Consider the following 25431-nt stretch of genomic DNA (forward strand, 5'->3'; position numbering starts at 1 on the left):
TACCGAATTTTTAGTAAAAATGAGTCTAGCGTACTTTACTTAGCTGGTGGACTCCCTCGATTTTAATCGATAGAGTCCGTCGATCTTTGGGTTTCGAGACACTATTTTCTGACATTATCAAGTCTGTAAGTTTTTTCTCGATTTTTTCCTATAACAGATTGATGTCCGTCGGTTTTGTCCCGAGATATTTGGTTGTTTCTTTAATAATGTGTCTAAATGTGATTTCTCGCTATTTTTTTCCTTTTTTTTTCCATAGTTCTCGTCAAATCTAACGAATAGAGTTCGATAAATATTTTGTTGGAGACTAAAAATATTAACTTTTGGTGAACTTAAAGGACCAAAGCTGTTAAGTTCATACTTAAGGAACTATTTTTAACCAACCCTCGTAGTTAAGGAACCAATTTTATTAATTTGTGGCAAACTTAAAAGACCAAAACCGCTAAGTGCAAAGTGACCATTTTGAACCTACTCTCAGGCACCATTTATGTCCTTTTCTCTAAGAAACTCCCTGACATAAGTGAAATTCCAAGGTAAGGATTGCAGTAAATCCTGTACTACTTCGGAACCGCTGAGAGTTAGCAAATTCCTATCAAGAATAGCCATGTCTCCTTCTTTATTTCTAGTTCCCAATTCCAATACCCTCTGTTATCACCATTCCATTTTTATTATCAACCACAAAACTATTCTTTTTTCCAAATCATTCAATTCTAAAGTTACCACCTTTTGCTCCAAACCCAATGATAACATTCATCCCAGCAAAAACCTGGAAGAATGCAATCTTGAATTTGAAAATCAAGATTATGAGTCACTATCAAACCCCATTTCACATTCAACTTCAGGAATTAAAGGCCCTACTGCTCCATGGATGAAGGGTCCTCTTCTTCTTGAACCCAATCAAGTTTTGGACTTATCCAAATCAAGAAGGAAGAAAGATACCAACTTTGCTGTAACACAAAATCCTATTGATGCACTTTCTGGTAAAGTTAGTGGAGGAAGAGGTAAAAAAGCAATGAAGAAGATTTACCAAGGAATTGATAAACTCCAAGAAACACAAAATTTGGAATTTACACATGAGGAAACTGATGCTAAGTTTGAGTTCCAGTTCCCACCAGGATCTTTAGCTCAATGGGAAGATGTGAGCTTTGAATTTGATGAACAAACCCCATATGGGAAGCACGACAATGTGGAAAGCATTGAGAGAGTTGAATTTGATATTTTATCAAGAGAGTGTGAAGGAAAAGGGATTAGAAAAAATGGGGGGAAAATGCCATGGGAGAGTGAGGAGAGAATTTTGTATAGGAGAATGAAGAAGGACAAAGTTATCACGGCGGCTGAGTCGAATATTGATGCAATGTTGCTTGAGAGATTGAGGGGTGAGGCTGCAAGGATTCAGAAATGGGTGAAAGTTAAGAAAACAGGAGTTACCCGAGCTGTCGTTGACCAAATCCACTTGGTTTGGAAGTATAACAAGCTTGCAATGCTCAAATTTGACCTGCCTTTATGCCGTAATATGGACAGGGCTCGAGAAATTATTGAGGTTTGTCCCTGAACACTGTCTTATCTGCGATTATGTTTCTGAGAATAAGCTTTCTATATTTTATGCTTCGTAGAGTGAATAGAACTTGCAAAGGTACTTTTTTTGGTGATGTTATTGTATTTGTGAATCCTGCTTTAACAAATTTGTATGTTTGAGATATATAATGGTATTTAATTGCGACGTGGTTTCATTATCAAGCAAATATATGTCGTCAAGAATTCTCATGCTAACCAATGCCTGTCTAATGATGCAGAGTTTCTAGAGAGACTATTTCCTCTTATACATCAAACCAAACTACCCTAATGTTTTAAAACACTTCTAATCCATCTTTAATTGAGTTGAGTCTTTTTTTCTTGATGAAGTGAGTTGAGTCTTTTATTACTAGTTAAAAAGAAAGTGATTTTGGGACTGCCAGAACTGATTTTCAATTGTCTTGGATGCTGGTAAAAGGTCTTGCTACATGCATGCAGTTTCTGTATTCAAACTTCTTATGATTTGTTCACTCATAGGGTCATAATTGTGAATCCTCGAACAAGTCTACGCCACCGATTTAGTTGGTAACTTCACTCTGGAACTGTTTTCTTTTTCAGGGAAACTGCTCTTACTCTTTATATTGAGCATGGCAGACTAATTGTCCAGTCGAAGGCCCCTCTTATGTTGCTTCAATGCTCTATTGTTCTAAAAAGCTAGTCTTCATTGTTCCTAAATATACTAACTTGGTTTCTAGAAGTTATTGTTAATAAGTTTAGAGGTTACTTCAGCTTCCAAAAAAAATAAAATATAGAGGTTACTTTGTTAATTTTCTGTCCTTTTTATAGAATTGTGTGTTATTCCATTTCTACTGCAGATGAAGACTGGAGGCTTTGTTGTTTGGAGGAAGAAAAATGCTCTGGTTGTTTATAGAGGACGTGATTATACTTTACGACAGAATGATGACCCAGAACTACATCATGATTTTCTACTTAGTCAACAAAACTCTTCATTTACTGAAAATAATAAAGAGACAAGTATTTTCTCGCCATTGAACTCAAGTGGGAGCAGTGAAGACGAAATGATAGGTGGTGAAAACTCAGAAGAGGATAGCCTAGCAATAAATGAGTCACTTTATGAGAGGGAAGCTAATAGATTATTGGATGACTTAGGACCTCGTTATGTTGATTGGTGGTGGCCAAAGCCTTTGCCAGTGGATGCAGATTTGCTTCCTGAAGTAGTTCCTGGATTTAAGCCACCGTTTAGACTTTGCCCACCACGTTCAAGATCAAAGCTGACAGATGATGAACTTACACACTTGAGGAAACTTGCACGCTCTTTGCCAACTCATTTTGTCCTCGGTAAGTTTATGGTTCTTGATGATGCGTCTCTTGTGCAGCTGAATTGCTCAATGAATTCTATTTTGCTTATGTTTGCTGCTTGTGTATATCCTGGGTTGCTATACTGTCTCTCTACTGATTACCTGGACTCGAGTCATTTTTATCATTGACAATTTCCCTGTTATATAACTGTAGTTTGCTTGTCGTATGACATTTGCAATGTGTGATATTTATGCCATTATATGATCATGTCAAGAAAGAAAAATTGTCATTATATGATTATGTCAAACAAAGCAAGTCAGCTCCCTCCTTTCCACCCTCGTCTCTAGAGCACTATACATGTGCACTCTCAACTGTTGCTGGGTCTATGCTGCACATGAATAATAAATCAGCTAAATAGTACTTATTATTGGCATTTTATATCGTGGATGATCTTATGAAAGTATTGAGCACTCATTATGATGCAATAGGTTATGCACCTTTTGCAACTCTATGCCTATGTTTGTCCTGTTTGAGATAGTAATTATTTTTCATGACACGATATGAAGGGAGAAACAGAAAACTGCAAGGCTTGTCTGCAGCAGTTGTAAAATTGTGGGAGAAATGTCATATAGCAAAGATAGCTTTGAAGTGGGGAATTCCAAATACTAGCAACGAGCTAATGGCAAATGAACTGAAGGTGAGTTTGGTCAGAACAATTTGTGCTTAACATCCTTATATTTTCTCAATCAATCGCAGTCAGCTTCTTGAGCAAGTAGGTGAGTCTGTTCTAGTAGTTCTCATATTAGCAAGCTTGTTTTATGGTTACATGACATCAGTTATATTTCTAGGCATCTTAGTAGAGTAGAAAAATGGGAGGAGGAGATCTGTTAACTGCCCTTTGTTTCATGTAACTATCTTGTCTTCACCTGGTGGTTAGTAATAGTAGAATAAAATAGTTACTCCTCTTCAGTTTGAAAGCCTATTTTGATTCTCTATGAAATTAGGAATGGAAGTAGGGCAGAGCGGGTTTTGGCGAGGCTTACAGGAGGAGTCCTTTTATGCTCAATTTATTTATTTATTTTGGCAGTATCTTACAGGAGGAGTCCTTTTATTGCGGAATAAGTTCTTTATAATCCTATATAGAGGCAAGGATTTTCTTCCTCCTCAAGTTGCAAGCCTTGTAGCCGAGAGAGAGGTGGAGCTCACAAGATGTCAGCTTGAGGAAGAAGTTGCCCGATTCAAAGCAATTGAAACCCTTCCAATCACTGCTGAAATATCAATGAGTAGTAGTAATGTTGGGACTTTATCAGAATTCCAAACAATTGCAGAACCTGGAAAGGAGAAATCTGAGACTGAAGTTCAATCGGTGGCTGAAAGGGAAAGATTAGAAAAAGAACTGAGGAATCAACAGCACAGACTTTACATTGTAAGATATCAGCTTTTTCTTTTTTCACTTCCAATGTTTTAAGCAGTAAATGAAAGACGCTTTCCTACTCGTTCATGCAGCTCAAGCAGAAGATTCAAAGATCATCTATAGCATTGGGAAAGTTAAATGCTGCATGGAGACCTGCCAAACAGGATGAAGATAACGAGATCTTAACACAGGAAGAGAAACGTTCTCTTAGGCAGATAGGATTGAAGATGGACAGGAGTTTAGTGCTTGGTGAGCAGACTTTTGCAATATTTTCCTGTCTTCTCTTTCTTGGTCAAACTATGAAAACTGTAGCTGAGTTGCAATTGAAAAATTGAGACTCTTGATAAATTGTCCGTTATCTACCAGGATTCTGAAATTTCTGCTATGATTATACATCTTAAATAGTTCTCTTAAAAAAGAGTGAAACTATTATTGTCATATTCCCTAGTTGGACTTGCATAAACAAACTACTTTCCTCAATATTATTCATGGGCTCGACGATAATGCCTCAACTAGTTGGGCCAACTATATGAATCCTCCATATCGATTCTGTTTTATTTAGGTCCATTTCATTCAAATACTCGTCAACAACACCTTTATCTGATAACCTACTAATTGCTCAAAATTTTAGGATCTCTAAATATTGAGGAAGTTTGCAGTTCCGTTCCCATGATAAAACTGTTACGTGATCACTGGGTCACCTGAAATCTACTTTCTCAATTTGACTTCAGGGAGACGCGGTGTTTTTGACGGTGTATTAGCTGGTCTCCATCAGCATTGGAAGCACAGAGAAGTTGTTAAGGTGATGACATTGCAGAAAATCTTTTCTCAGGTCATTCATACTGCAAAGCTCCTGGAGGCAGAAAGTGGTGGAATACTGGTTTCTGTAGACAAACTTAAAGAAGGTCATACTATAATAATTTATCGGGGAAAGAACTACAGACGCCCGGAATTGGTTCCTCAAAATCTTCTAAACAAAAGCCAAGCTTTATGTCGGTCCCTTGAAATGCAGAGACTTGGAGTGAGTCTTCTGCGTCTTATGGCTAGTTTTTTTAGTCCTTAGTTTTGTGACTGTTATAAATCCTGGATCTAAGATTTATTTTGTTCTTTGTCAGTCATTGAAGTTTTATGCAAATCAAACGGAGCAGGAAATCGCTGATCTTAAGCGCAAGCTGTAATTTCTATCTCTCTGTTAAAGTTCCTCTTTGTCTACAAACTAACAGATTGCCTTTGCCTTTCATTTTTCAAATTTGTCTTGACTATTAGCTTTGGCTTTCAAATAGTATTCCAAGTGAATCTTATCCAGTTTTATTAGCTGAAATTTGATGGATAATTGTCTTTTTCAGGTAGAATATACAGTAAAAATTGGTCAAATGGGGGAGATCTAAAAGCCTGTGGCACAGTCATAACTACTATTGCTCTTGATCTCTGTCTTGACATGGTCTATATACATCAGCGGGAAGAGAGTTCACCCATTGGCTAGCTGAGTATTATGGGGAAATAAGGACTATTGCTTTGAAAGCCCTTGATTAATGACCTTAGAACTTGTTAATTTTGAGGTGGATAATCTGTGCATCTTGGGATTTCACTGTTGAGAAAAGTATACAACTTGGAGAAGCATTCAACTTTGTGATTCTTCTTGATGAGACATAATAGAGTTTCCGGTATCTTTTTCTCTTACCTATAAAGATATGCTGTCAAATATCCTGATATTTTAGCTGTCGTTTTACTTCAATTCTAGACGGATGGTTTGCCGCACTAAAAAAATTATTGACTTGTTGATATTTCAGATCAATACCAAACTTTCATGAAAGGAAATGATTTAATACATTCATCTTTGTTTCTTCCACTCATAAGAAAGATATTTACGGATTTGCCCGGGGCTGTCAATGACCTAATACATCCTGGCTAGACCTTGCAATGTAGTTGCCTCGTATTGTTTTATTCCTCTTTCTTTTTTCTGGTTAAAGTAAGAGATGTGGTTGCTTCATACTGTTTCAGCCTAATTTTAGATTTGGAAAATCCTGTCTGAAATATGGAGGTTTGAATTTCTAAATTATGAGAATGCAAAAACGACATCTATACTTGAAGAGGTGTTGGTCTACTAAAAAGTATGCCTTTGATGAGGTTAAGATATTATGATTTTTGAGTTTTGGCAGTTAAGCTTCCCACTTTTTGTACTGAGAGTCTGAGATCGATAAATATCAGTGGCTTTAGAATCCCAAAAATGAGCAGAAGACCCAAGGTTTTTAAGCAGATACGACATATCCTGTCACCATGTGTTAAATAATGCAAGTAGATGATAAGATCAAAGGTGAGAGTTGATAAATCGTTCCACTCCTTGGGACTTAGCACTAGTGCACCATGCACTGGTGCACTGGGTTCTGGTACGCACGAATGCTTAGGAAGTTTTGATGCTCGCAAAGTGAGACTTCTGTAAAATACTACTGTAGAACCATTTTGGCCTGCAAAGTTACAGGGTGTTGAAAGAATCTCCAGAGATTCGAGAATTCGCTACTGTCTAGTTCATTTATCCCTTGGTAGCATTTTTGCTGGATTAGGTATGTCACACAATAAATGTGTTCGTCATATTCCTTGCTGTCTTTTCCTTTACTCTCATTCGATCTGCAAATTTGTTTTCAACTAGCTCAAGGTGCTTCAATTTGGGGTCTAATTGTTCTGAGCGGTTTTCCTATTTGTAGTACTGGGACAGTAAAATTCTCAATCATGGTGTAGTTCACTTATCTGTATCTTGTGTGGCAGGATGATGGTGGACTCGCAGATGAGCAATGGATTGATAAAGTAACACTGCTAACATTACAGCATGGACAAATCTCTAAGACTGCTACTTGTTGCATGATCTGGTAAGGTTTAAGATTATTTTGATTTAGTTCCAGAACTCAGACCTCAAGTCCCATGACCTGTATTACAGGAAAATACCTGTTGAAGCATTAGGTAGGTCCACATCTACACTTGAAATCAATAAAACAGACATTTGGAGGAGGGGGAGGTGAACATACTACAGGGATTTGTTCCATACAGCACGGAGTCGGTAACAGTAATTGCACTGCTGATTTCGAAGGGCACTGTTCCTCTTCTCTTGCAGCAACTTCGTGAAATTGTGCCAATTCCAGGTTTGAACTACTGCAGACATGTTTTATATTTTCTACTGAATGGCGACATAGGTGTTAGTGCAACTGGCAAAAACAAGTGTGATCGGGTTGTGGCTGCTCATTTACAGCTGGAGATACAACATATAATTTGGATGCCAGCCTTGGGCATCATTTACTCTGGCACATGCATTGTATGACACAAACTAGAATAACTAAATAAGTTAGCATGTTTGGTGAGGCGACCATAAACGTGAAATTTATGTCCTCTCTCTGTTTGGTGCCAGTTGGCAATAATTTTATCAACACATTGAAGCAGTTTTGTGATTTAGGGAACCAGATATCCCACCTCTGTTCTCAATTATCTTTGACAACTTGCATCAAGCGAGCCTAATGGCTCCAAAACTTTATTAGTGGTGATCAACCTCGAGATAATATTCCCACTAAATTGATCAACACTTGAGTTTGAATAAGAGTAAAATATAACAAACTTGCATCAATTTTTTTACGGAACAAATATTCAGCTCAAGAAATGAACCTTCTTTCCTAGGTCGTTGTGGATGTTGATGTAAACGACTCTAGGATGGATTTTGGTGGAGAAAACAAGCCAGGTTTTGGTGGAACTTGTAGGGAGTGAAGACTTCCCTCCAGCATTTCGACTGCCCTCCCAATTGCTGGTCGATCTGACGGTTTGGTCTGAATGCACCACAAGCCAACTAAAACCATCTTCCTTGCTATTTCTTCATCTTCGTCGTTCATGATACCTTGTAGAGTTAGGTCCTTCCCCAGCTCGAGATGTTCATAGATCCAATGTGGAAAGTATACTTCACTAGTTTGGCTCACTTCAACATTATCTCTCACTCCAACCATCTCAAGAACCAGCATGCCGTAGCTATAGACATCTGATTTGTGAGAGACGTGTCCAAACGCTCTAGAGAACACTTCTGGAGCAATGTATCCAGCAGTTCCCCTGGCACCCAACATTGATAGAATACTCTCCTTTCTCTCGCACAATCTAGAGAGGCCAAAGTCAGATATTTTGGGGCAGAAATCCTGGTCCAAGAGAATGTTATGAGGTTTTATGTCAAAGTGCACTATTCTTGTGTTACAACCTTGGTGCAAATATTCCAAACCTCGAGCAATCCCAATGGAGATTCTGTACAATGTTGTCCATCCCAAGGGACAAGTTGTGCCAGATGGTCCATTGTTGAGAAATTTATCCAATGAACTATTGGACACATATTCATAGATTAATGCTTTCTTATTCGGTTGGTAACAAAATCCCAAAAGCCCTACTATGTTAACATGGGAAGTTCTACTTATGCTGGCTACTTCATTTACATATTCTTCTCCGTCACCATTAGTTTCTATCAGGACCTTTACAGCTACTACGCGACCATCGGGCAGCATTCCCTTGTATACTTGACCAAATCCACCCTGTCCTATTTTATGGCTAAATGACTTTGTTATTTTCTTTAGATCCGAATATTTGTATATTTTTGGAGCAAGAGATCCATAGGTTCTCATAAGTTCTTCAACTTTGTGATCTTCTGATTCGATCTTCCAGGAAATCAGTGGCTTATGGAATGACCATCGACTTCTGAGGCAAAAGATCATTGAAACTGATACTAGGACCACCCCTGCGATACCAACTGAGCCAACTGCATATAAATAACGGTAATAGATCAAGGTGTGTCAAGTGCAAATGCGAAAAGCAGATTGAGGAAATGACACAGGGCAACTTTACCTATTGCAAGTTTCTTGGAAATGCGAAACCTTTTTCTTGTATCTGCATGAGGCACCAAAATTTAAGAACTTATGATTTATTTCATGGCTGAAACATCAATTCTTTCCAGAGAAGGATTTCCAATGAGCACAACTACAAAAGACTATCATGAATGAACAACTCGAAAGAACGGAAAAAGATGTGTGTGTGGGGGTGCGGGGGAAGCTGGATCAGAGAGAGAACGGAGAAGAAAAGGGTGTAAGACAACTACAAGGCAATTGATGAGGGACTGGTCATTCACAATCCTGAAGAGTTACCATGAACTTTTGCTTTCTCGTGTCTCATCAGTTCAAGGACTTTGACACCACGACCATTAATGAACTTGCTTTATCTTTGCACATCCGTGAAGAAAGAACAAATCATTTCTCATTTCTCAAGAAAGAAAGATGAAAAATGTGGCTTTCATCAAAGAGACACTGGACATTTTTTTTTTTAAGATCAAGTTGGGGATACTTTCACAAGCCTTGAAGATGGAATTCTTCCACAATGTCTTTTAAAGTGATGAATTTAGTTCAAACGGGGATGTATAATAAACTAGGTTCATCTTAAGTATATGAATTTTCTTAGTTCATGTATCAGAAAATTGTTATGAGGATGCATGTATGGTTTTATTCGTGAACTAGGGAAAAGAGTGAATTAGTAATTATTACCATACATGACAGGAGAATGATGTGTAAATTCCTACGAATAGATATTTTATTCAAGTTGACAAATAACAAGTTGTCTTTAAGTGATGTAAAAGTTTAAATTACCGCCAGCTTGGTTTTGTCCGTGACTCGGTTGGATAGTACCATCACATGACAAAAATGTGGAATTGGTTGGATCCACATCTTTCTGTGAATTTCAAGTAAAAGAAAAAGCATTTTTTCTGGACCACTGATGAACGTTTGATTTACTGGTTTCACAACTGTAGAAACAAATTATGTGTATATAACAAATACGTTGCTTTGTTGAGCGCATTTGGAAAAATTACTATTTGCGAACCAGAGCGGAGGGTGCAGCCATAATACAGATGATATTTTTGGTCACCGGAGACATGTGAAAAGAGTGCATCTGAGGGTTGAAGCACTCGATCTCTGAGAGTAAGTATTCTATTAGTGATGATTAACACTTCAAGCATTAGAATGGGGGCGCACACAAACTTGGATTTCTTCTCTCCCTTTTTTTATCGCCGCAAACAAATGACAGAATTGCTCGTCATCTTGACAGAGATATATGGGCATATGGAGAAGGCATAGAATGATGATGATAAACTGAATAACAGTTGAGTGGAGATTTGAATGCATCTTTTTGGAGGAAGTTCTGCTCAATCTTTTTTTTTTTGGCCTTAACACTACTATTCTACCTCGTGAACAAAAGACAGCCTATGCTCTGCTTTCCTACTTGACAGGGAGAATATATTGTAGACTTCTCATATCAAGTTCTAACAACTGAAGTCAATGCAAGCAACATTGACTCTATTGAAAATATGACTTGGTCTACTTTTTTGAATTTGAAGTAAAACCATTTTTCTATGATGAGAACATTACTTTTCACAACTTAAAACAAATTATCGCTTAATAAAAGTAGATTAGGTAGAACGTGAGTGCATTGATTGTGTACTATAACAAATTATACGTTCCTCTCTTTTTTATAATGAAAAAAGAGCCAAAACCGATTTAAAAAAGTTGTCATTTTTCTCCAGCTGATAGAATTCAGAGCGTGTATGCTTAACCTATATAGAACACTGTTATCACTGGAGTACGGACTACTTCTGTTTGGTTAAAAGCGTAAAATTTGAACAACCAAAACAATAAAAGAGATTGTTAAAGAAATATCTTCTTGAAAGTTAAATTATACCTTCCAAACATTTCTCTCCAGTAGCAAATGACTCATTCAAAAATCTAGATGGAACCGCAAAGAAGTGAAAAAAGATTGATTTATCTTAACTTGTAGCAAATTTTCCAACGTGAAGTGATCCATCACCGGCTCCACCACTCTCCTAGTATGATTGTGATGTGATTCATTACACTATTGGCAGTAATGAGGATATCGTTGGAGCAAAATCAACTAGTTTCATAAACTTCATGCCGTTTCAACTTTTACGATAAACTTATAATTTCCCCTCCCCAGAGAAGGGGAATTTATTCCATGTCATAGTTGAAATGATCTCACCACACCTTCTGAATTGCTCGCAAATCTTGACAGAGATATATGGGCATATGGAGAAGGCATAGAATGATGATAAACTGAATAACAGTTGAGTGGAGATTTGAATGCATCTTTTTAGAGGAAGTTCTGCTCAATCTCTTTTTTTTTTTTTTTTGGCCTTAACACTACTATTCTACCTCAAAAAATCAAAAAGAACATGCTAAGAGATCTACTTGACAGGAGAATATATTTAACTTCTCCATTATCAAGTTCTAACAACTTTAGTCAAAGCAAGCACCATTGACTCTAGGCATCCAGAAAATATGACTTGGTTTACTTTTCTGAATTTGAAGTAAAACCATTTTTTCTATGATGAGAACATTACTTTTCACAACTTAAAACAAATTATCGCTTACTTTTGTTACGAATTACTTTGACGTGCATTAGGTAGAATGTGAGTGCATTGATTGGTGCACTCGATGCTGAAGTTGGTTATTAGTGATGATTATAAGCAAGAATGGGGCGCACATATTTTTTCTCTCTTTTTTTATAATGAAGAAATTTTTTGGGAGCAAGCCAAAACACGATTTAAAACTCAGTTGATAATGTGATCACCTCTTTACTTTTCTCCATTTAAATATTAGATTTTTGGCTACGATAGGATTCGACCACGTGTATTGCCCTTAACCTATATAGAACACTGTTATCACTGGAGTACTGACTACTTCTGTTTGGTTTAAAACTGTAAAATTTGAACAACCAAAACCATAAAGGGAGATAAACTAAAGAAATATCTTCTTGAAAGTTAAATTACACGATACCAAAGAGGTTCCAAGTTGTCATTTTCTCTCCAGCTGATTAGTCAATATGACTCATTCAAAAATCTAGATGGACACCGAAAAGAATGGAAAAAGATTAGATTGATTTATCTTTAACTTGTAGCAAATTTTCCAACGCGAAGTGAATTGATTTATCTTTAACTTGTAGCAAATTTTCCAACGCGAAGTGATCCATCACCGGCTCCACCTCTCTCCTAGTACGATTGTGATGTGATTCATTACACTATTGGCAGTAAAAAATATTCGATGAGCAAAATCAACTAGTTTCACAAACACATGCTGTTTCAACTTTTAAGCTAAACAGGATCAAATATTTCCCCTGAAAGAAAATTATAAAATAAACAGTAACTAAAAAAACTATTTATCATAGTTGGAAACTTGATCAATGACCAACTCTTAAAAGGAGGAACAGAAACACACTGCAAATGTTTCTATGGAACATATTTTCTTATTCTTTATAGCTCACCAGCTTTTTACTTATCAAACTATCATGTTAATGCCATGGGAGTCCTGGGAGATGACATAAAAGTGGCATTGGTGAGATACTCAGGACCATGAGCAAATTCCAACCTCAGTACAATACAGCTAAAGGTGAAATAAGACAAAGCTAATCTTGAGACAACTCCGACAACAGTAGCTAAAAAGACACATCTATTATTGAGAGAACAAATTTCCTTAGCAAACAGTTACACACAGGTGATGATGCATCCAAGAGCTTCTGCCACTACAGTTGTACATCTTGCATAATATACAAGTATGGAAGCTCATATGAGTATAAAACTACAAGCTTTTCATGTTACAAAATGTTACATTTGATTATACAGGGGGAAAAGGGATGTGCACTGCTTTATTTTTCCGTCACCACTTCATATCTTGACAGCACAGATAACTCAACTATTTAGACCTAAAAATACACTCATAGTAACTGCGGTTAGAGCTCATCCCTTGTTTGCATAAACAGGCACATGTTACATTCTTGGGCGGGCTACTGATGATTAATTAAAGTTACTTTTCCTTTGTTTTTAAGGCATCACCACACTAAGCCCTTTCTTCTCCTAAACCTGTCAACACGATCTGTGCTCATCCGAGACTTCTCAGGTTTGTTTGACTTCTTTGTCTTTTCAAGTCGACTGTCCAAACTGTTCCTTGAAATTTCAGGAAGATCAGGTTTCAGGTCAAACGTGTCTGTGGCCCCACTTTCCGCTGGTTTACTCTGGTTGTCAGGCTCTGTTGACTCTTTCTGGGAGCCGTTAGTGGCAGGCTTCGGTTTACCAAGGCCAATAACAAATTTCTTTAGATGTTTGATATACTCGGGATAGAGTTCAAGATTGCAATGCCCACCTCCATTTATCCACAAAGGTTCATATTTTTCCTTGCAAAGCTCCCACAGCTGTTTTCCGTGGGAGCAATCAACAACTTCATCCGTTGTTCCCTATACATGGAAATGTTCAAATCTCTTTAGTAAAATGTTCAAAGGGAGAACCTTTGGGAGGTACAAACGTGGAAAGGGTCTACAGTGATTGTACTAATCAGTAAAAGAATAGTTGGCCCCGCCACCTTCCCCAGACGAAGGATTAAACATTTGAAAAGAAGGAAAACTTACATGAATGACCAGAACAGGACAATTCACTGCACTAATCTTGTCAATGTTCTGAAATAAATTGGAGTAATGAAATCAGATTTCATACGTGGAGATGGAAAAGAATTACTGATAACCGACTATTAAGAGCATTTTACCTTGTAAATGTCAAACCAATATGTCCGCTTGACAGGGTACAAAACTCTTACACCAGACAATATTGGACTATGTAAAACAACACCTCGTAAATTGGGTACACGTGATGCAAGATCAACGGTTGGGCCACTGCCGACAGATTGACCATAGAGTATTAGCTGTTCATCATTGACCCCATATTGCTCCTTTAGGCATTTATATACTGCATCAATGTCCGCGTACGTATTACATTCAGATGGCTGCTTCAGAGAAAGGATAAGTTCATCACATTTTAAAACAGTGAACAGGAACAACATAATAGACCCATATGAAACCCAAAAGATTTCCCAGAACAAGCAATGAACGAACAATGCAAGATTACGAAATGAAACTTTCTTATGTATCTGTGCAAGGTCTCGTACAAATTTGTTAATGACATTAAGGCAGAAAATTACATAAAGAAAGAAAAACAAGTTTTAAAATGGCCAAAAAAACATTATAATTAAAGTTCCACATGCCCAAATCACCTAGCATGGTTACCAGCATCTAGAAACTTAAGAAATGAGGTAATCAACAAATAATATTCAGGTTTGGAACCCATGAATAAGTTCTAAGAATGTACATCAATGGCCCTAGCTCTTGCAGCATCATCTGAAATTTGATAAGACATAAGTCTTCCACCTTATCATATGATATAAATGGTAAGCGAAATTAATATTCCCTCAAAAAAAAAAAAAAAAAAAAAAAACTTGATTGATAACAAAAAGTTTACTGGATGGTCTACCTAAATCTGGTAAGAAACATGTGATACGTGTTGCAACACATCACACACAACATACGACAGAAGCACTATTAAGCACAGAAGAAAATGCAAAAAATAGAAGAATCTTTCACTCATATATGGATTTCACAAAGGGAGTTGGCCTCAAAAAAAATTCTAGTCACGGTTTGTCATGGGAGTTCACTAAATGAAAAAGTAGATGATAAATCAATGTCATTGTACAAACAAGGCAAGAAAACTCTTCCTTGAGAATTTCCAAAGTACGTTAAAGCTTTTAAGAGTTCATGACCAGCAACAGCAAACAACTTCTGTTCTTAGTGCGGAATCAGATCAGGGATTAGAGGGAGTTTAATGACTAAACACAAGTCTATTGTCAGTACTACACCTTGCGCGTTCTTTCCTAGGAACAAAGGAGAGACACCGTTTAAGACAACAAAATCTAGCAGTTAAGTACAAAAAATGCACTGCAAGGTCCAGATAATTTCACAGGCCCAACTACGTGACCTAGTTTGGTTAGAAGGTGCTTCAACTTGTGGTTGTTATGACAAAGGAAAAACTAAGCTAAAGGTTAGGTAACATATGCGGTGGTGCTGAAAGAACTTGATGTGTTCTAAAATAACTGCCGAATAGTCAATGCGACGTTAAAATAATCAATGCTACTGATGTTCTAGCTAATAATGCTTCCAAATTACAGGACATATACCCCCCCGCCACAACAACCCAATAGCAGAAAAAGAAAAAGAAGGTAGAAGAGTCCTTGTATATTTGCAAGTGCAAAAATGAAAACCATTGTCTTTATGGTCATTCCTATATCACAAAAAGGCCCAAGTGATGTCCATACTTTCTACTGTTGTCAAATAGATGAAGAACCATCTGTAATAATAGAGTACAGGTAACCATTATTAGCAGCAGTTGGAGACTGATTTGCCTTGGCAATATTACCATATATCGTTGTCCAAACTGCCAGTGACAAATTACTGGGGCAACTATAGAGGAGAAGCTATCTGTTCTCAGACATCAGATTTCGCTTCAGAGAATCTTAGGAGTTCAAAAGTTTAAGACCATGTAGCAACATGGGAGACAAATAATTAATATGTGGCCTGAAAGGGAGGTGATATAAAAATTGACATCATCCATGGGCTTTATACTAAACTTTCGTGTAAGAAATGTAGAGAATTCTTTTCTTTTTTAGATAAATAAGAAATCTACAGAAAGTGGGAAACGAAAATTTTAAGAAAGAAATCTTTCAACATTTATATGAGATCCGCGGAAAAATTTAGTAAATATGATATGCCTATATAAATTAACACTAATATAAAAATTATATAGCTTAGGGGTGAGGCTGAAAGCTGACTTCTACCATATGTTAGCAGCATTTCACTTTTAATCTTCTGAAATTTTAATTAAGTCCGAAAAGGTAAAAAATTAAAGTTCTACCATCAAACTCCTCCTTAACAAGTATCATTGTGAGTTCTAGAGCTAGTCGATAAAGCGAGTTTCCAAACAGATGTCCATTTTCTTCCTACTAATCATGTTATTAAACAAGTAACAAATTGAAACAGGTGAAGACAGTTTTCTCTTTATCCCTGCTTTGTTTACGAATAATGAGAACAAAAAGCTGTCAAGTACATATGACCAAGGAAGCATGTATCTAACCTTTCCACTTGACTGTCCGTACCCAGAGTAATCATACCTAAACAAAAAACCATAAGACAGACCAAGTCAGGAGAGTCTGAGAAATCAAATGGCAATCTTACTACTCTATTTAATTTGACATCTGAAAAGTTCTAGAATTGAAGCAAAAGAAATGTTTTATTTTAAAAAACTAGAGAAATAGAGGGAGACATTCATCCATAATATTATCTTCAATTCTTCATCAGGGTCTCCCGGATGCAATTCGCAATAGGTCAAATTGCACAGAAGATAGGAAATGGGCATGAGTTTCTACAATCTGGTTTAGACTCCTGAACCTCTAATTTGGCTGGCTTCTAGTGTCTACTTGATTTTCAAATTATTATCCCCTTTGTAAACACGTACCAAGCATAGCATCAATTTTAGGAAAATCACAACACAAAAATAACAATTTCATGCCATCAGCACCTTATAGGAGAGTCAATATATATAGCCTAATGCTAGTCACATTTCAGAAAACGAGTTTGACAGTGAGTCATGCACTATAGGTTAAAACAAACAACTACCTCAAATTTCCTCCAATTTTCTAAAATCTCAAAAAGAATTCTTAAAGCTAGGAAAAAGAAAATCAAATACATAGCCTAAAGTAAGTCATATTTCAGAAACACGTATGCACGATAGATTAAAACAAACAAACCCTCAAACTTTCTCCAATTTTGTTAAATCTCAACAAAACTCACAACTTATGGTGTGTTTACTAGAGATACCTTATTTCTACTCAATTAAATCCCTTGCCCCGAAAAAGAAGTCTTTTTACTTCCATAATCATACAATTTCTGAGTTCTAACAATTGTCCCAACTTTCAACCCATCCTTATTCAAGAAAAAAGTGATTCAAATAAGGAAGTTACAAATTCTCAATTACTGCACAAGTTGCCTTTCCAATTACTAGATTCCATAACAATTAGGACCAAGAAAAAGATAAAAACAAACTAGATATATAAAATCAGGAAGAAAAGAAAAGGGTAATTAGCAAATTAAGTATATTATGCTAAAAAGGGAAGCTTTAATTACCCAATGAGATTAACACGAAGACGAAGGCTCAATTCAACAAAGAGTTCAAACATCTGACCCAAATCAGCAGCATTACCATGAGAATACAACATAGTTGCAGATGCTTTTGGATGTTTCACATGAACGGCCACGATTTCATTTCCACGTCGAGTACGAAGTTTGAAAAAGTCAACTCCATCTCTTCTAGCTACTTCAGGTATACTATACTTGCCTTCATCAGCAACCACCGTGTATGACGGCGGATTTGGTGGGAAAAAAGCGAACTTAGCTGCTATGGAAGAAGTTACTCCACCCATTAGTTAATTAATGCTACTGCTAAACCAATCATATAGTGAGTTTCTTTTTTCTTATCTTTTTATTTAGGGTGGCGCGTGGAGGTTATGAGAGGCGCGTGGGTTTGAAAAGAAAAGAATATACTAGGACTAGTAAAAGGTTGTTGGATATTGTAGAACGTTGGAGTTTTCGGATTTTAATGTATTTTTGGTGTGTGAAATGTCCAAAGAATACTGACGGCGACTTTTTATACTCCCAGTTTCAATTTACGTGGACATATTTGGTTTCGTCGTGTAAAAAAAAATGATCTTTTTTATATATAGAAATAATTTATATGATAGATTTATAGGCACAATCATAAATTTAAAAAAAATCTCGTTCTTTCTTAAATTTCGTTTTCAATCAAATAAATTCACGTAAATTGAAACGGACCATAAGAGACTTTAAAGTCATATAGCTGTGGGCGCCATCATATGCAGTAATGTACTACATTCTGTTCAAAATATATGATTTAAGTTCGATTAAGGAAAACTTTAATGAGTTTGTTCAAACAAAAGTATAAATAGACAATATTTATGATAACTGTTTGATTATTAACTTTGAATTTATGTTATGATAACTTCAATTACCAAACAACATAAGACGGTAACGGAGCTTTGATTTTTTAACCACTGTAAAAATGGACTTTATTGTGTTCTTATTAGTTTTCGTAACATCATTTGAGTGATTCATCAAATATGTAACGCTCACATTGAAGAAGAAGGTTCATAAATGCAATTTTGATTTTCAAATTGGCTCATTATTTCAATTTCAAATTTGAAATATAGAATTGAAAGTTTGAAAAATAGATTTTAGGAGCTCTTAAATTTTTAAAATCTTCACTCACAAGATTTAACTTTATGTATTTATTTCTAAACACAATATCAACTTCAAAATACCTTTTTTAGCTTTTTTAACTTGAATTTCAAATTATATATTTTTTTCAAATCCCAACCTGCTCAGGTCCAAAAGCCACCTAATTTGCTTGGTACAAATTTCAATACTGACCATATCCTTAACTATTTTTTTGTAATTGAGAAAAAAGACCAATTGAGTCATTCTTAACGAGAGGTCCTAGTTTGGAGTTCTAAGCAGAGAGCTTCAGGATAGTGTTACTCGTAATTAATCACGCCAGTAAATTTTGAATACCGAAATAATTACTCCAATAACGTTCAAAACATTATAAAAATGATGTTATGACGAGAATATCATTGTCTCCTAAATACTATATATTCCCCACGTTTTGTGCTTATCATAGACATGTTTGCAGCTGGCTAAAACGAGGACGAAAGAGAAAAGTTAATACTTCTTAGGGAAAAACGATTTTTTTTTTTTTTTATAAAAAAAAAGGGCTAAAAATCAGTGGGAATATATATTGAAGTGAAGGTTGTTACTCTTGACAATGTCCAGGCTAATATTATGAGATTGCTGCCACAAGTTGGAAGATGCAGCCAAAGAGAAAAGGTTGGTACGATAAAGTCTTTTCCCCTTTCTTGTTTTTAATTGTTCACTTGCCAACCCGAGGGAATGATAAAGGGCTAACGTATCTATGGAAAACATTATTAAATTGGAGAGTATCAATTATCAAGATTGTCCTTTCAGGTCAAATTATTTAAGACTGAGAGAGAGTTAATGGAACACGTCAACATAATCCCATCCGTACCATTCTCAGATTTTCTGTATAACAGTAATGTTCGAATTAACTTACCCATACCTCAATTAATTTCGTGAGTATATGATACCTTCCACCAATACTAATATTAAACACACTCTTTTTTGTGTGAAATTACACTTCATCAAGTTGAAGTTTATACGGAACAGTCAGCTAAATAAAAAGGCAGTACCTAAATTACCTTTTCCTTTTTAGCTCCACAAACTATCGTGTTTATTAGTATGGAGTCGAAAAGTCATCAGATGGAAGAGGTGGTTAAGTCTTTCCCTTATGGTACAATAAGACGAAAAACGAAAGGAAAACAGACCTAAGAAATATCACTTCTTTTTACGTAAAAAAATAGTGCCCCATATGATTGAAACTTCAAACTACTTTAAAAAGTTGAGAAGTTTCAATCTTCAACGCAAAGAAACACTACATAAAACCGCAACTTATTTAGCCATAGCAATCAAGTCCTACCGCCAGCTACGAATAATCAAGAGAACAATATTTAACTACCTTTTTAGAGTAATATTGAATAATGAACGTGATGAAGAGAATGATACATAATCAAATTATAACACACTTCTTTATTCTGTAAGAGGAGAATCACCAAGTATATCCGACAAGCTACTATCTTATAAAATTGTAGCGCTTAAAGTAATACCCACATGAGAATTATGAAGGCGCTAACTTTTACGTCCAATTCAAATAATTTAGCAGGGAATATAAGAATATGAAAAATGATGGGTACATCAGACAATTAATTTAATCTTAGCAATACAAATTAACATAAAAGTACATATCACTTAACTGCGGTGAAACGATAAATGTATATATAAAAATGCACGTCTTACATTTATTGATTTGGTATAGACATCTGCTAAAAGTAAGATAAAATATAGAAAGATTTTGAAAAAGAAAGGAAAAGGAAAAAGAGAAAGAAAAGAAGGGAAGGCAAAGGCAAATTTCAGGAAAAGGCGAAAGGAGAACAGGGAAAGTAATGGACCACCACAATCACCTCATTGTATATGCAGAATAATAATGGGCAGAACAATCAGTCGCCTTCCATACCTAAAGCCATAGCAGTGGCACGTCGATATGTCAAGATGAGCAACTACTACTAGTACTAATTTACATGACTCTTGTTTCCGCATTCTGCCAAAATACCTTTGCATTTCCTCGGCCCTGGACCGGCCCTCTACCTTTTTTCCTACCGTTTTCTTCACTTTGGTCAATAGCTGATGTCATTCTTCATTGATCTATCCCATTCTTTTGCAATTCACCACTCATTAACCTTAACTTTTAAATTCACTAGCACAAGAAGTGATATCTAAAGTAGAAACCATCCCACCAGCAGGCAGGAGTCACCTTTCATTTTTTGATTTATTATGAGGGTGGTGTCCGAATCAAGCTTGCTCGCACTTCGATTATTCCACAAAAAACTGCTACCTCCTGCGCATTTACTGAATAACTCTGTCCACCAAGGCTTCAACAAATGGAAAAAATCAACTATTAGTATTTTTTGCCTCAAATTCATCACCCTTTCAAGTTTATAAAGCAGATTTTTTATTGATTAGAGTTTCGAAGATCCACGTTAGGAGAGAACATACCATATACAAGAAATCAAATAGAAGGGGTTTAACGTCAGTGTCTAAGCTTCAGAACAGAAGATACCCTCCGAAAGAAAAGTCGACACATATTTGGACTGAACATGATTGTATCCGTCGTCGACCCAGGGGCCACCCTCTCAAAAGTCCCCAGTGACAAAAAATCTGTGCACCAATTCTGGTTCTTTAGATGCATTCTTTATCCATGTCAAACTGAAAAAAGATCCTGCACAAACCGAAAGGATAACCTCAGAATTTAAGTTCCAAAAGCGCCAGCTGTAACCAATGAAGAAATTATATCTGAAATGTGGAGTGACAAGGCATGCTTCACTTAGCGTTTAGCAAAGAACAGAAGAAAAAAGAAAACACCACAGAGCTCAATTCCAACCATAAATGTCCTCTATGCATCAAGCTACATATAGATGAGGCCCGTTTACATTGTCTCATTATCCACAACACGAGCATATGGATACCTCCTCCTTGTCAATAAGTGTGAATTGAGAATAGGCAAAGGCCATAAAGCACTTCCATGGACAGATGATTACTTAATTTGCAGGTAATCCAGGCACAGAAACCCATTTTTTCTATCTTAAGCTCTGCTAGAACTCTGCGTGTGTGAAGTGTATCGAACCAAATCATTACTGTAGATCGACCGGATTCATGCGCTGCTTTGAATAGGAAATGAAAGATCAGCAAAGGGAACATTGGAAAATTCAAAATTCTGATTCATTTAAATGAAATTAGACATCAAATAGCTGGCTTATAGCTGGGGGACTAAGTGATTCCTTTCTAATTTAATGATTCCTATAAATTACCAATTAATGCTCTATCAAGACCACTTTAGAGCAACTAAGTTCATTGAGTGACCAAAGTGAGAGTGGCCAATCTGATGAACCAAATGCTAGGAAAGAAATGTTTATTAAGTTTTTGCAAATGTAGAAATGAAACAAAGGATGTAATAACCAGATAATTTCTTAAATATCATCTAGGTTTCTGATTTTTAGGGAGCACTCCTTCTAGTTTCAAATGAATAACCTCTGCTAATCGAGGTTGTTGTTTCATGTTATCCCTCAAACTCCTCAGAGCAAGACTAATTAAGATAAATAACCAGAAGCGTACAGTAACGACTTATTCCCAATTTTTCGATCTATACAAACTTCGAATCTCAGTTTTCAGCTTAATTGAGAGAAGCAAAAGCAAATAGATGGATATACTGCGAAGTAGTAATTTATCAGGTCAAATGTAAAACTCAAGTCATCTATAACTAAAATTTTCTACGAATTGAAACTTGAACAATTGCTTCTGCAAATATCAAAGATCTCGGCAGGGATTATCACATATCTGCAGCTTAGGCAGTAGAAAATGGAAGTTGCAAGGAAGACAAAGGGGCCCTAAAGAATAAAAATAAGTAAGACCCAGGACTACAGAATTCATCCAGAAAATTACCACTTGATTCATGAAGTGCTTATATTCATAATTTTTCATTTTCCACAACAGTAGAAAAGTTCATGCTAACTTTCTGGCTAAACCGGGTCTTGGAAGATGCACATACCTGGACAGATGTCAGTTGCTCCGTCACCTAAAATAATCCATCCAAATGATAGTTACATAAGAGAAGAGACATCGTGGACTCAAAACAATAGTAACTAACAGTTGGGACAAACCTGAATTTTCAACATTTCTTCTACAGCAAGAAGGCTGAAGAATGTTGTCTGATGGTTCGAATAGTAAAATCCACAGCTCAACTTTAATGTATAAACTAACATATTGTGAAAGATAGCCAGAGAGTAGCATTGACCTCGGTATGCCTATATGAACTCATACTAGGTTGTGCAGCTCCAGTTGGAAGTTCTTCCCTGGGAGATAGAGCAACTGTGTCTTGTAAGTTGAGCAAAGACTTCCTACAACATTTCCTGGTCAATTTTATGCTTGAGCCATCTGCATCTGGAAGAGAATCTCCAAAAGCTATCATTTGTCTGCTCAAATTGACAGTGCGCCACTGGGTTTGCCTCTTACAAGAGGATTGAATACTTCTACCCACTTAAAACTGGTTAACATAGGTTGTATTCTCAGTTCCATTATCCCTAAGAATTTTCAATCGTTATAATGCAGAACCTTAGCCAATAAATAAGGTTAAAACTTCAGTGCCAAAGTTGAGCACCATCCGTTATTAATAATGCAGAAGCTTAGCCAGTTGAATTTTAGACTGGACCTTCCTTGCTTCATGCATAAGTCTACAACTACGAAGACCATCAATAACAATTCGTTTATCTGTTTTTAGAATACTCATGCCACCTCTAATACATGATAGTAATAACTTAGATGCTGCACGAAACCTCCTAGCTTTGCAAAGACCACGGACTATGGTAGAGTAAGTAACAGAATCTTTCGCATCCATTGACTCAAACGTCTGCATAGCATAATCCAAGTGACCAGTTTTACACAACCCATTGATAAAAGAATTCCACGCAACCAAATTAGTATCAAAGCCCGTCATACTCATACGGTTCAACTGTTGTTGGGCCTCTTGGAAATTACCTGTCCTGCACAAGCCATCAATCAAGATAGCATGGGTGTACTTGTCAGATTCCAAGCCTCCTTTTTCTGCCTCGTATAACAACTTATAAGCATTATCCAGCTGACCGTCCTTACAATATAGATTAATAATGGTATTAAAAGACGCTGTATCAAGGCTAAAGCCACTCGTAATAATATAACCCAGGTACTCATTGGCCTCAGTTATCCTCCCAGTTTTAAGTAGCATACCTGCGACTGTACAGTAAGCAAAGGCATCATACGTATATCCTTTATTTCTCATCTCTGCGAAGATTCTAAGGCCTTCTTCAAATTGTCTATTTTTGAAGCAACATTTCATTACTGTCGTATAAGTGATGGCATTTGGGATATGACCTGATTCTACCAATTCGTTGAGGAACTTGCTTGCAGCTTTTCCTCGTCCTGACTTGCACAACCCATGAATAAGAATGTTGTAAGTTATCAACTGAGGAATAAATCCGTGACGCTTTAAACTCCTAAATAACATTAGGGCATTCTCAGTATATCCATTCATACACAGACCATTAAGTAGAATATTGAACGTTGCTGAAGGAACAGAAATATCTTTCAAAAGAATATCTTGAAAAACCCTGTACGCTTCGTCTGGCTTTCCCAATTTAAAGAAACAATTCATTAATGTGTTGTAACTCCAAATATCAGGCAGTATACTCATCTCAAGCATTTCATCAAACAGATCAAGACATTGAGATAACAGGCAATATCTGGTAGCTCCAGCAATCAAAGAATTATACGTAATAACATCAGGATTAATTCCAGCTTCTTTCATTCTATGAAGGACGGAATAACCAGCATCTATGCCAACAAAGCGGCAATATGCAGCAATCAATGTGTTGTAAGTGACAACATCTGGTTGTAATCCAATTCTTTTGGCATCAACTATAACAACTTCAGCTTTCTCCAATTGTTTGGCTTTACAAAGAGATGCTACACAAACGTTCATTAACCTTGTTGATAATTTATCCTTGATGCTCCGCATCTATATTCTATTCCAACAGTTTAGACCTGAAATCTGAAGCACTTTTTTCAACATAAACTTGAGCATTTTTCAAACAAACTTATGCATTTTTCGAACAAAAGTATCAGATAAATTCTTCTCAGATAAAGTACAAAAGAATATTGTAGCATCTGTTATAATAAGCATTTTTTTCCATATTATTGTTTGAAAGGCAATCCCTTAATTCAGAATCAATTCTCATGAGAATATATAAAATGATCAGTGCATATGAAAATACAAAATACAAAGTCAGCAATTGGCATGCAAGAATTAACCATAATTGGAATTTGGAAAGAGTAAATAAATACAAAACAATGAACTATGATTGTAAAATGGGTCAGAGAAATCAATACCCTTAATCAGAAGGTTATCCAACAAGAGAATGAGAAGAAAATTCTACAGCTCTCTTCGCTATTTTTGCTGACCCGAACAGTCGCTGCCGGTAGCAAGACCACCGGGAAATTTCAAAAGACTTTCGACTGAGCTTTTGACGAAAACATCCCTAAAGTGTGTTTTAAAGGTCAACTACATCCTTAAAGTATTGCAGTTGGGAAGAAACATCCTTAGAATATCAAAAGATGTCATGTTTGGTCCAAAGGTAAAACCTTGATTAGAAATTATTTAGTGGATTTTATTAAATTTGAATATATTAGGTGAAGATTTTGTTACTCCATCCGTCCCAATTCATATGACACTCTTTGCTTTTTAGTCAGTCCAAAAAGAATGAGACATTTCTATATTTAGCAGTAATTTAACTCTAAAATTCTCATTTTACCCTTAATAAAATGATTTCTAACCACAAAAATTTATTTGGCTTGTTTTAGAGCACAATATATAAAAGTATTCCTTTCTTTTTAAAAATTTTGTGTCCAATCAAACACCCTCGTATGAATTGGGATAGATGGAGTACTATATTTGAAAGTGAAATAATATCGTATTTTTTTTAATCAAATATGTAATTACATATAGATGCAAATCT

At 36.1% G+C, this 25431-nt stretch overlaps 4 protein-coding genes across 12 annotated transcripts; 1 reads left to right on the forward strand and 3 right to left on the reverse strand.

Moving 5' to 3' along the window:
- Nucleotides 1–504: 504 nt before the first annotated feature.
- Nucleotides 505–7665, forward strand: LOC132046657 (chloroplastic group IIA intron splicing facilitator CRS1, chloroplastic). 5 transcript variants are annotated; one of them, XR_009412766.1, is made up of 9 exons: nt 505–1537; nt 2385–2868; nt 3396–3526; nt 3917–4255; nt 4336–4492; nt 4975–5264; nt 5359–5907; nt 7007–7107; nt 7176–7665. XR_009412766.1 is itself a non-coding variant. In XM_059437355.1 (7 exons), the coding sequence occupies exons 1-7, from the start codon at nt 602–604 to the stop codon at nt 5419–5421; spliced, it is 2400 nt and encodes a 799-aa protein (XP_059293338.1). In that variant the 5' UTR covers nt 505–601; the 3' UTR covers nt 5422–6117. The 5 variants fall into 5 exon arrangements, 1 of the variants encoding a protein (XP_059293338.1); XR_009412768.1 differs by having other exon boundaries at nt 5359–5843; XR_009412765.1 differs by having other exon boundaries at nt 7007–7665.
- A 234-nt stretch (nt 7666–7899) lies between these two features.
- Nucleotides 7900–9424, reverse strand: LOC132047848 (LEAF RUST 10 DISEASE-RESISTANCE LOCUS RECEPTOR-LIKE PROTEIN KINASE-like 2.5). The gene is made up of 3 exons (XM_059438827.1): nt 9397–9424; nt 9101–9142; nt 7900–9014 (listed from the first exon to the last, which is right to left on the reverse strand). The coding sequence occupies exons 1-3, from the start codon at nt 9422–9424 to the stop codon at nt 7900–7902; spliced, it is 1185 nt and encodes a 394-aa protein (XP_059294810.1).
- Nucleotides 9425–12734: 3310 nt separating this feature from the next.
- LOC132046661 (uncharacterized) lies at nt 12735–17830 on the reverse strand. 2 transcript variants are annotated; one of them, XM_059437363.1, is made up of 5 exons: nt 17309–17825; nt 16260–16296; nt 13846–14082; nt 13712–13759; nt 12735–13540 (listed from the first exon to the last, which is right to left on the reverse strand). In XM_059437363.1, exons 1-5 carry the CDS (start codon nt 17602–17604, stop codon nt 13139–13141), a joined length of 1020 nt encoding a protein of 339 aa, XP_059293346.1. In that variant the 5' UTR covers nt 17605–17825; the 3' UTR covers nt 12735–13138. The 2 variants fall into 2 exon arrangements, with proteins under 2 accessions (XP_059293346.1, XP_059293347.1); XM_059437364.1 differs by lacking the exon at nt 16260–16296 and having other exon boundaries at nt 13846–14045; nt 17385–17830.
- Nucleotides 17831–20085: 2255 nt separating this feature from the next.
- LOC132046658 (putative pentatricopeptide repeat-containing protein At4g17915) lies at nt 20086–25028 on the reverse strand. 4 transcript variants are annotated; one of them, XM_059437359.1, is made up of 5 exons: nt 24806–25028; nt 23094–24467; nt 22328–22857; nt 20885–21107; nt 20086–20760 (listed from the first exon to the last, which is right to left on the reverse strand). In XM_059437359.1, the coding sequence occupies exons 2-3, from the start codon at nt 24432–24434 to the stop codon at nt 22783–22785; spliced, it is 1416 nt and encodes a 471-aa protein (XP_059293342.1). In that variant the 5' UTR covers nt 24435–24467; nt 24806–25028; the 3' UTR covers nt 20086–20760; nt 20885–21107; nt 22328–22782. The 4 variants fall into 4 exon arrangements, with proteins under 4 accessions (XP_059293342.1, XP_059293341.1, XP_059293340.1 ...); XM_059437358.1 differs by having other exon boundaries at nt 20086–21107; nt 23094–24460; XM_059437357.1 differs by having other exon boundaries at nt 20086–21107.
- Nucleotides 25029–25431: the final 403 nt, after the last annotated feature.

This window comes from Lycium ferocissimum, chromosome 2, assembly GCF_029784015.1.
Source record: "Lycium ferocissimum isolate CSIRO_LF1 chromosome 2, AGI_CSIRO_Lferr_CH_V1, whole genome shotgun sequence".
In the NCBI taxonomy this organism is placed as follows: Eukaryota; Viridiplantae; Streptophyta; class Magnoliopsida; order Solanales; family Solanaceae; genus Lycium; species Lycium ferocissimum.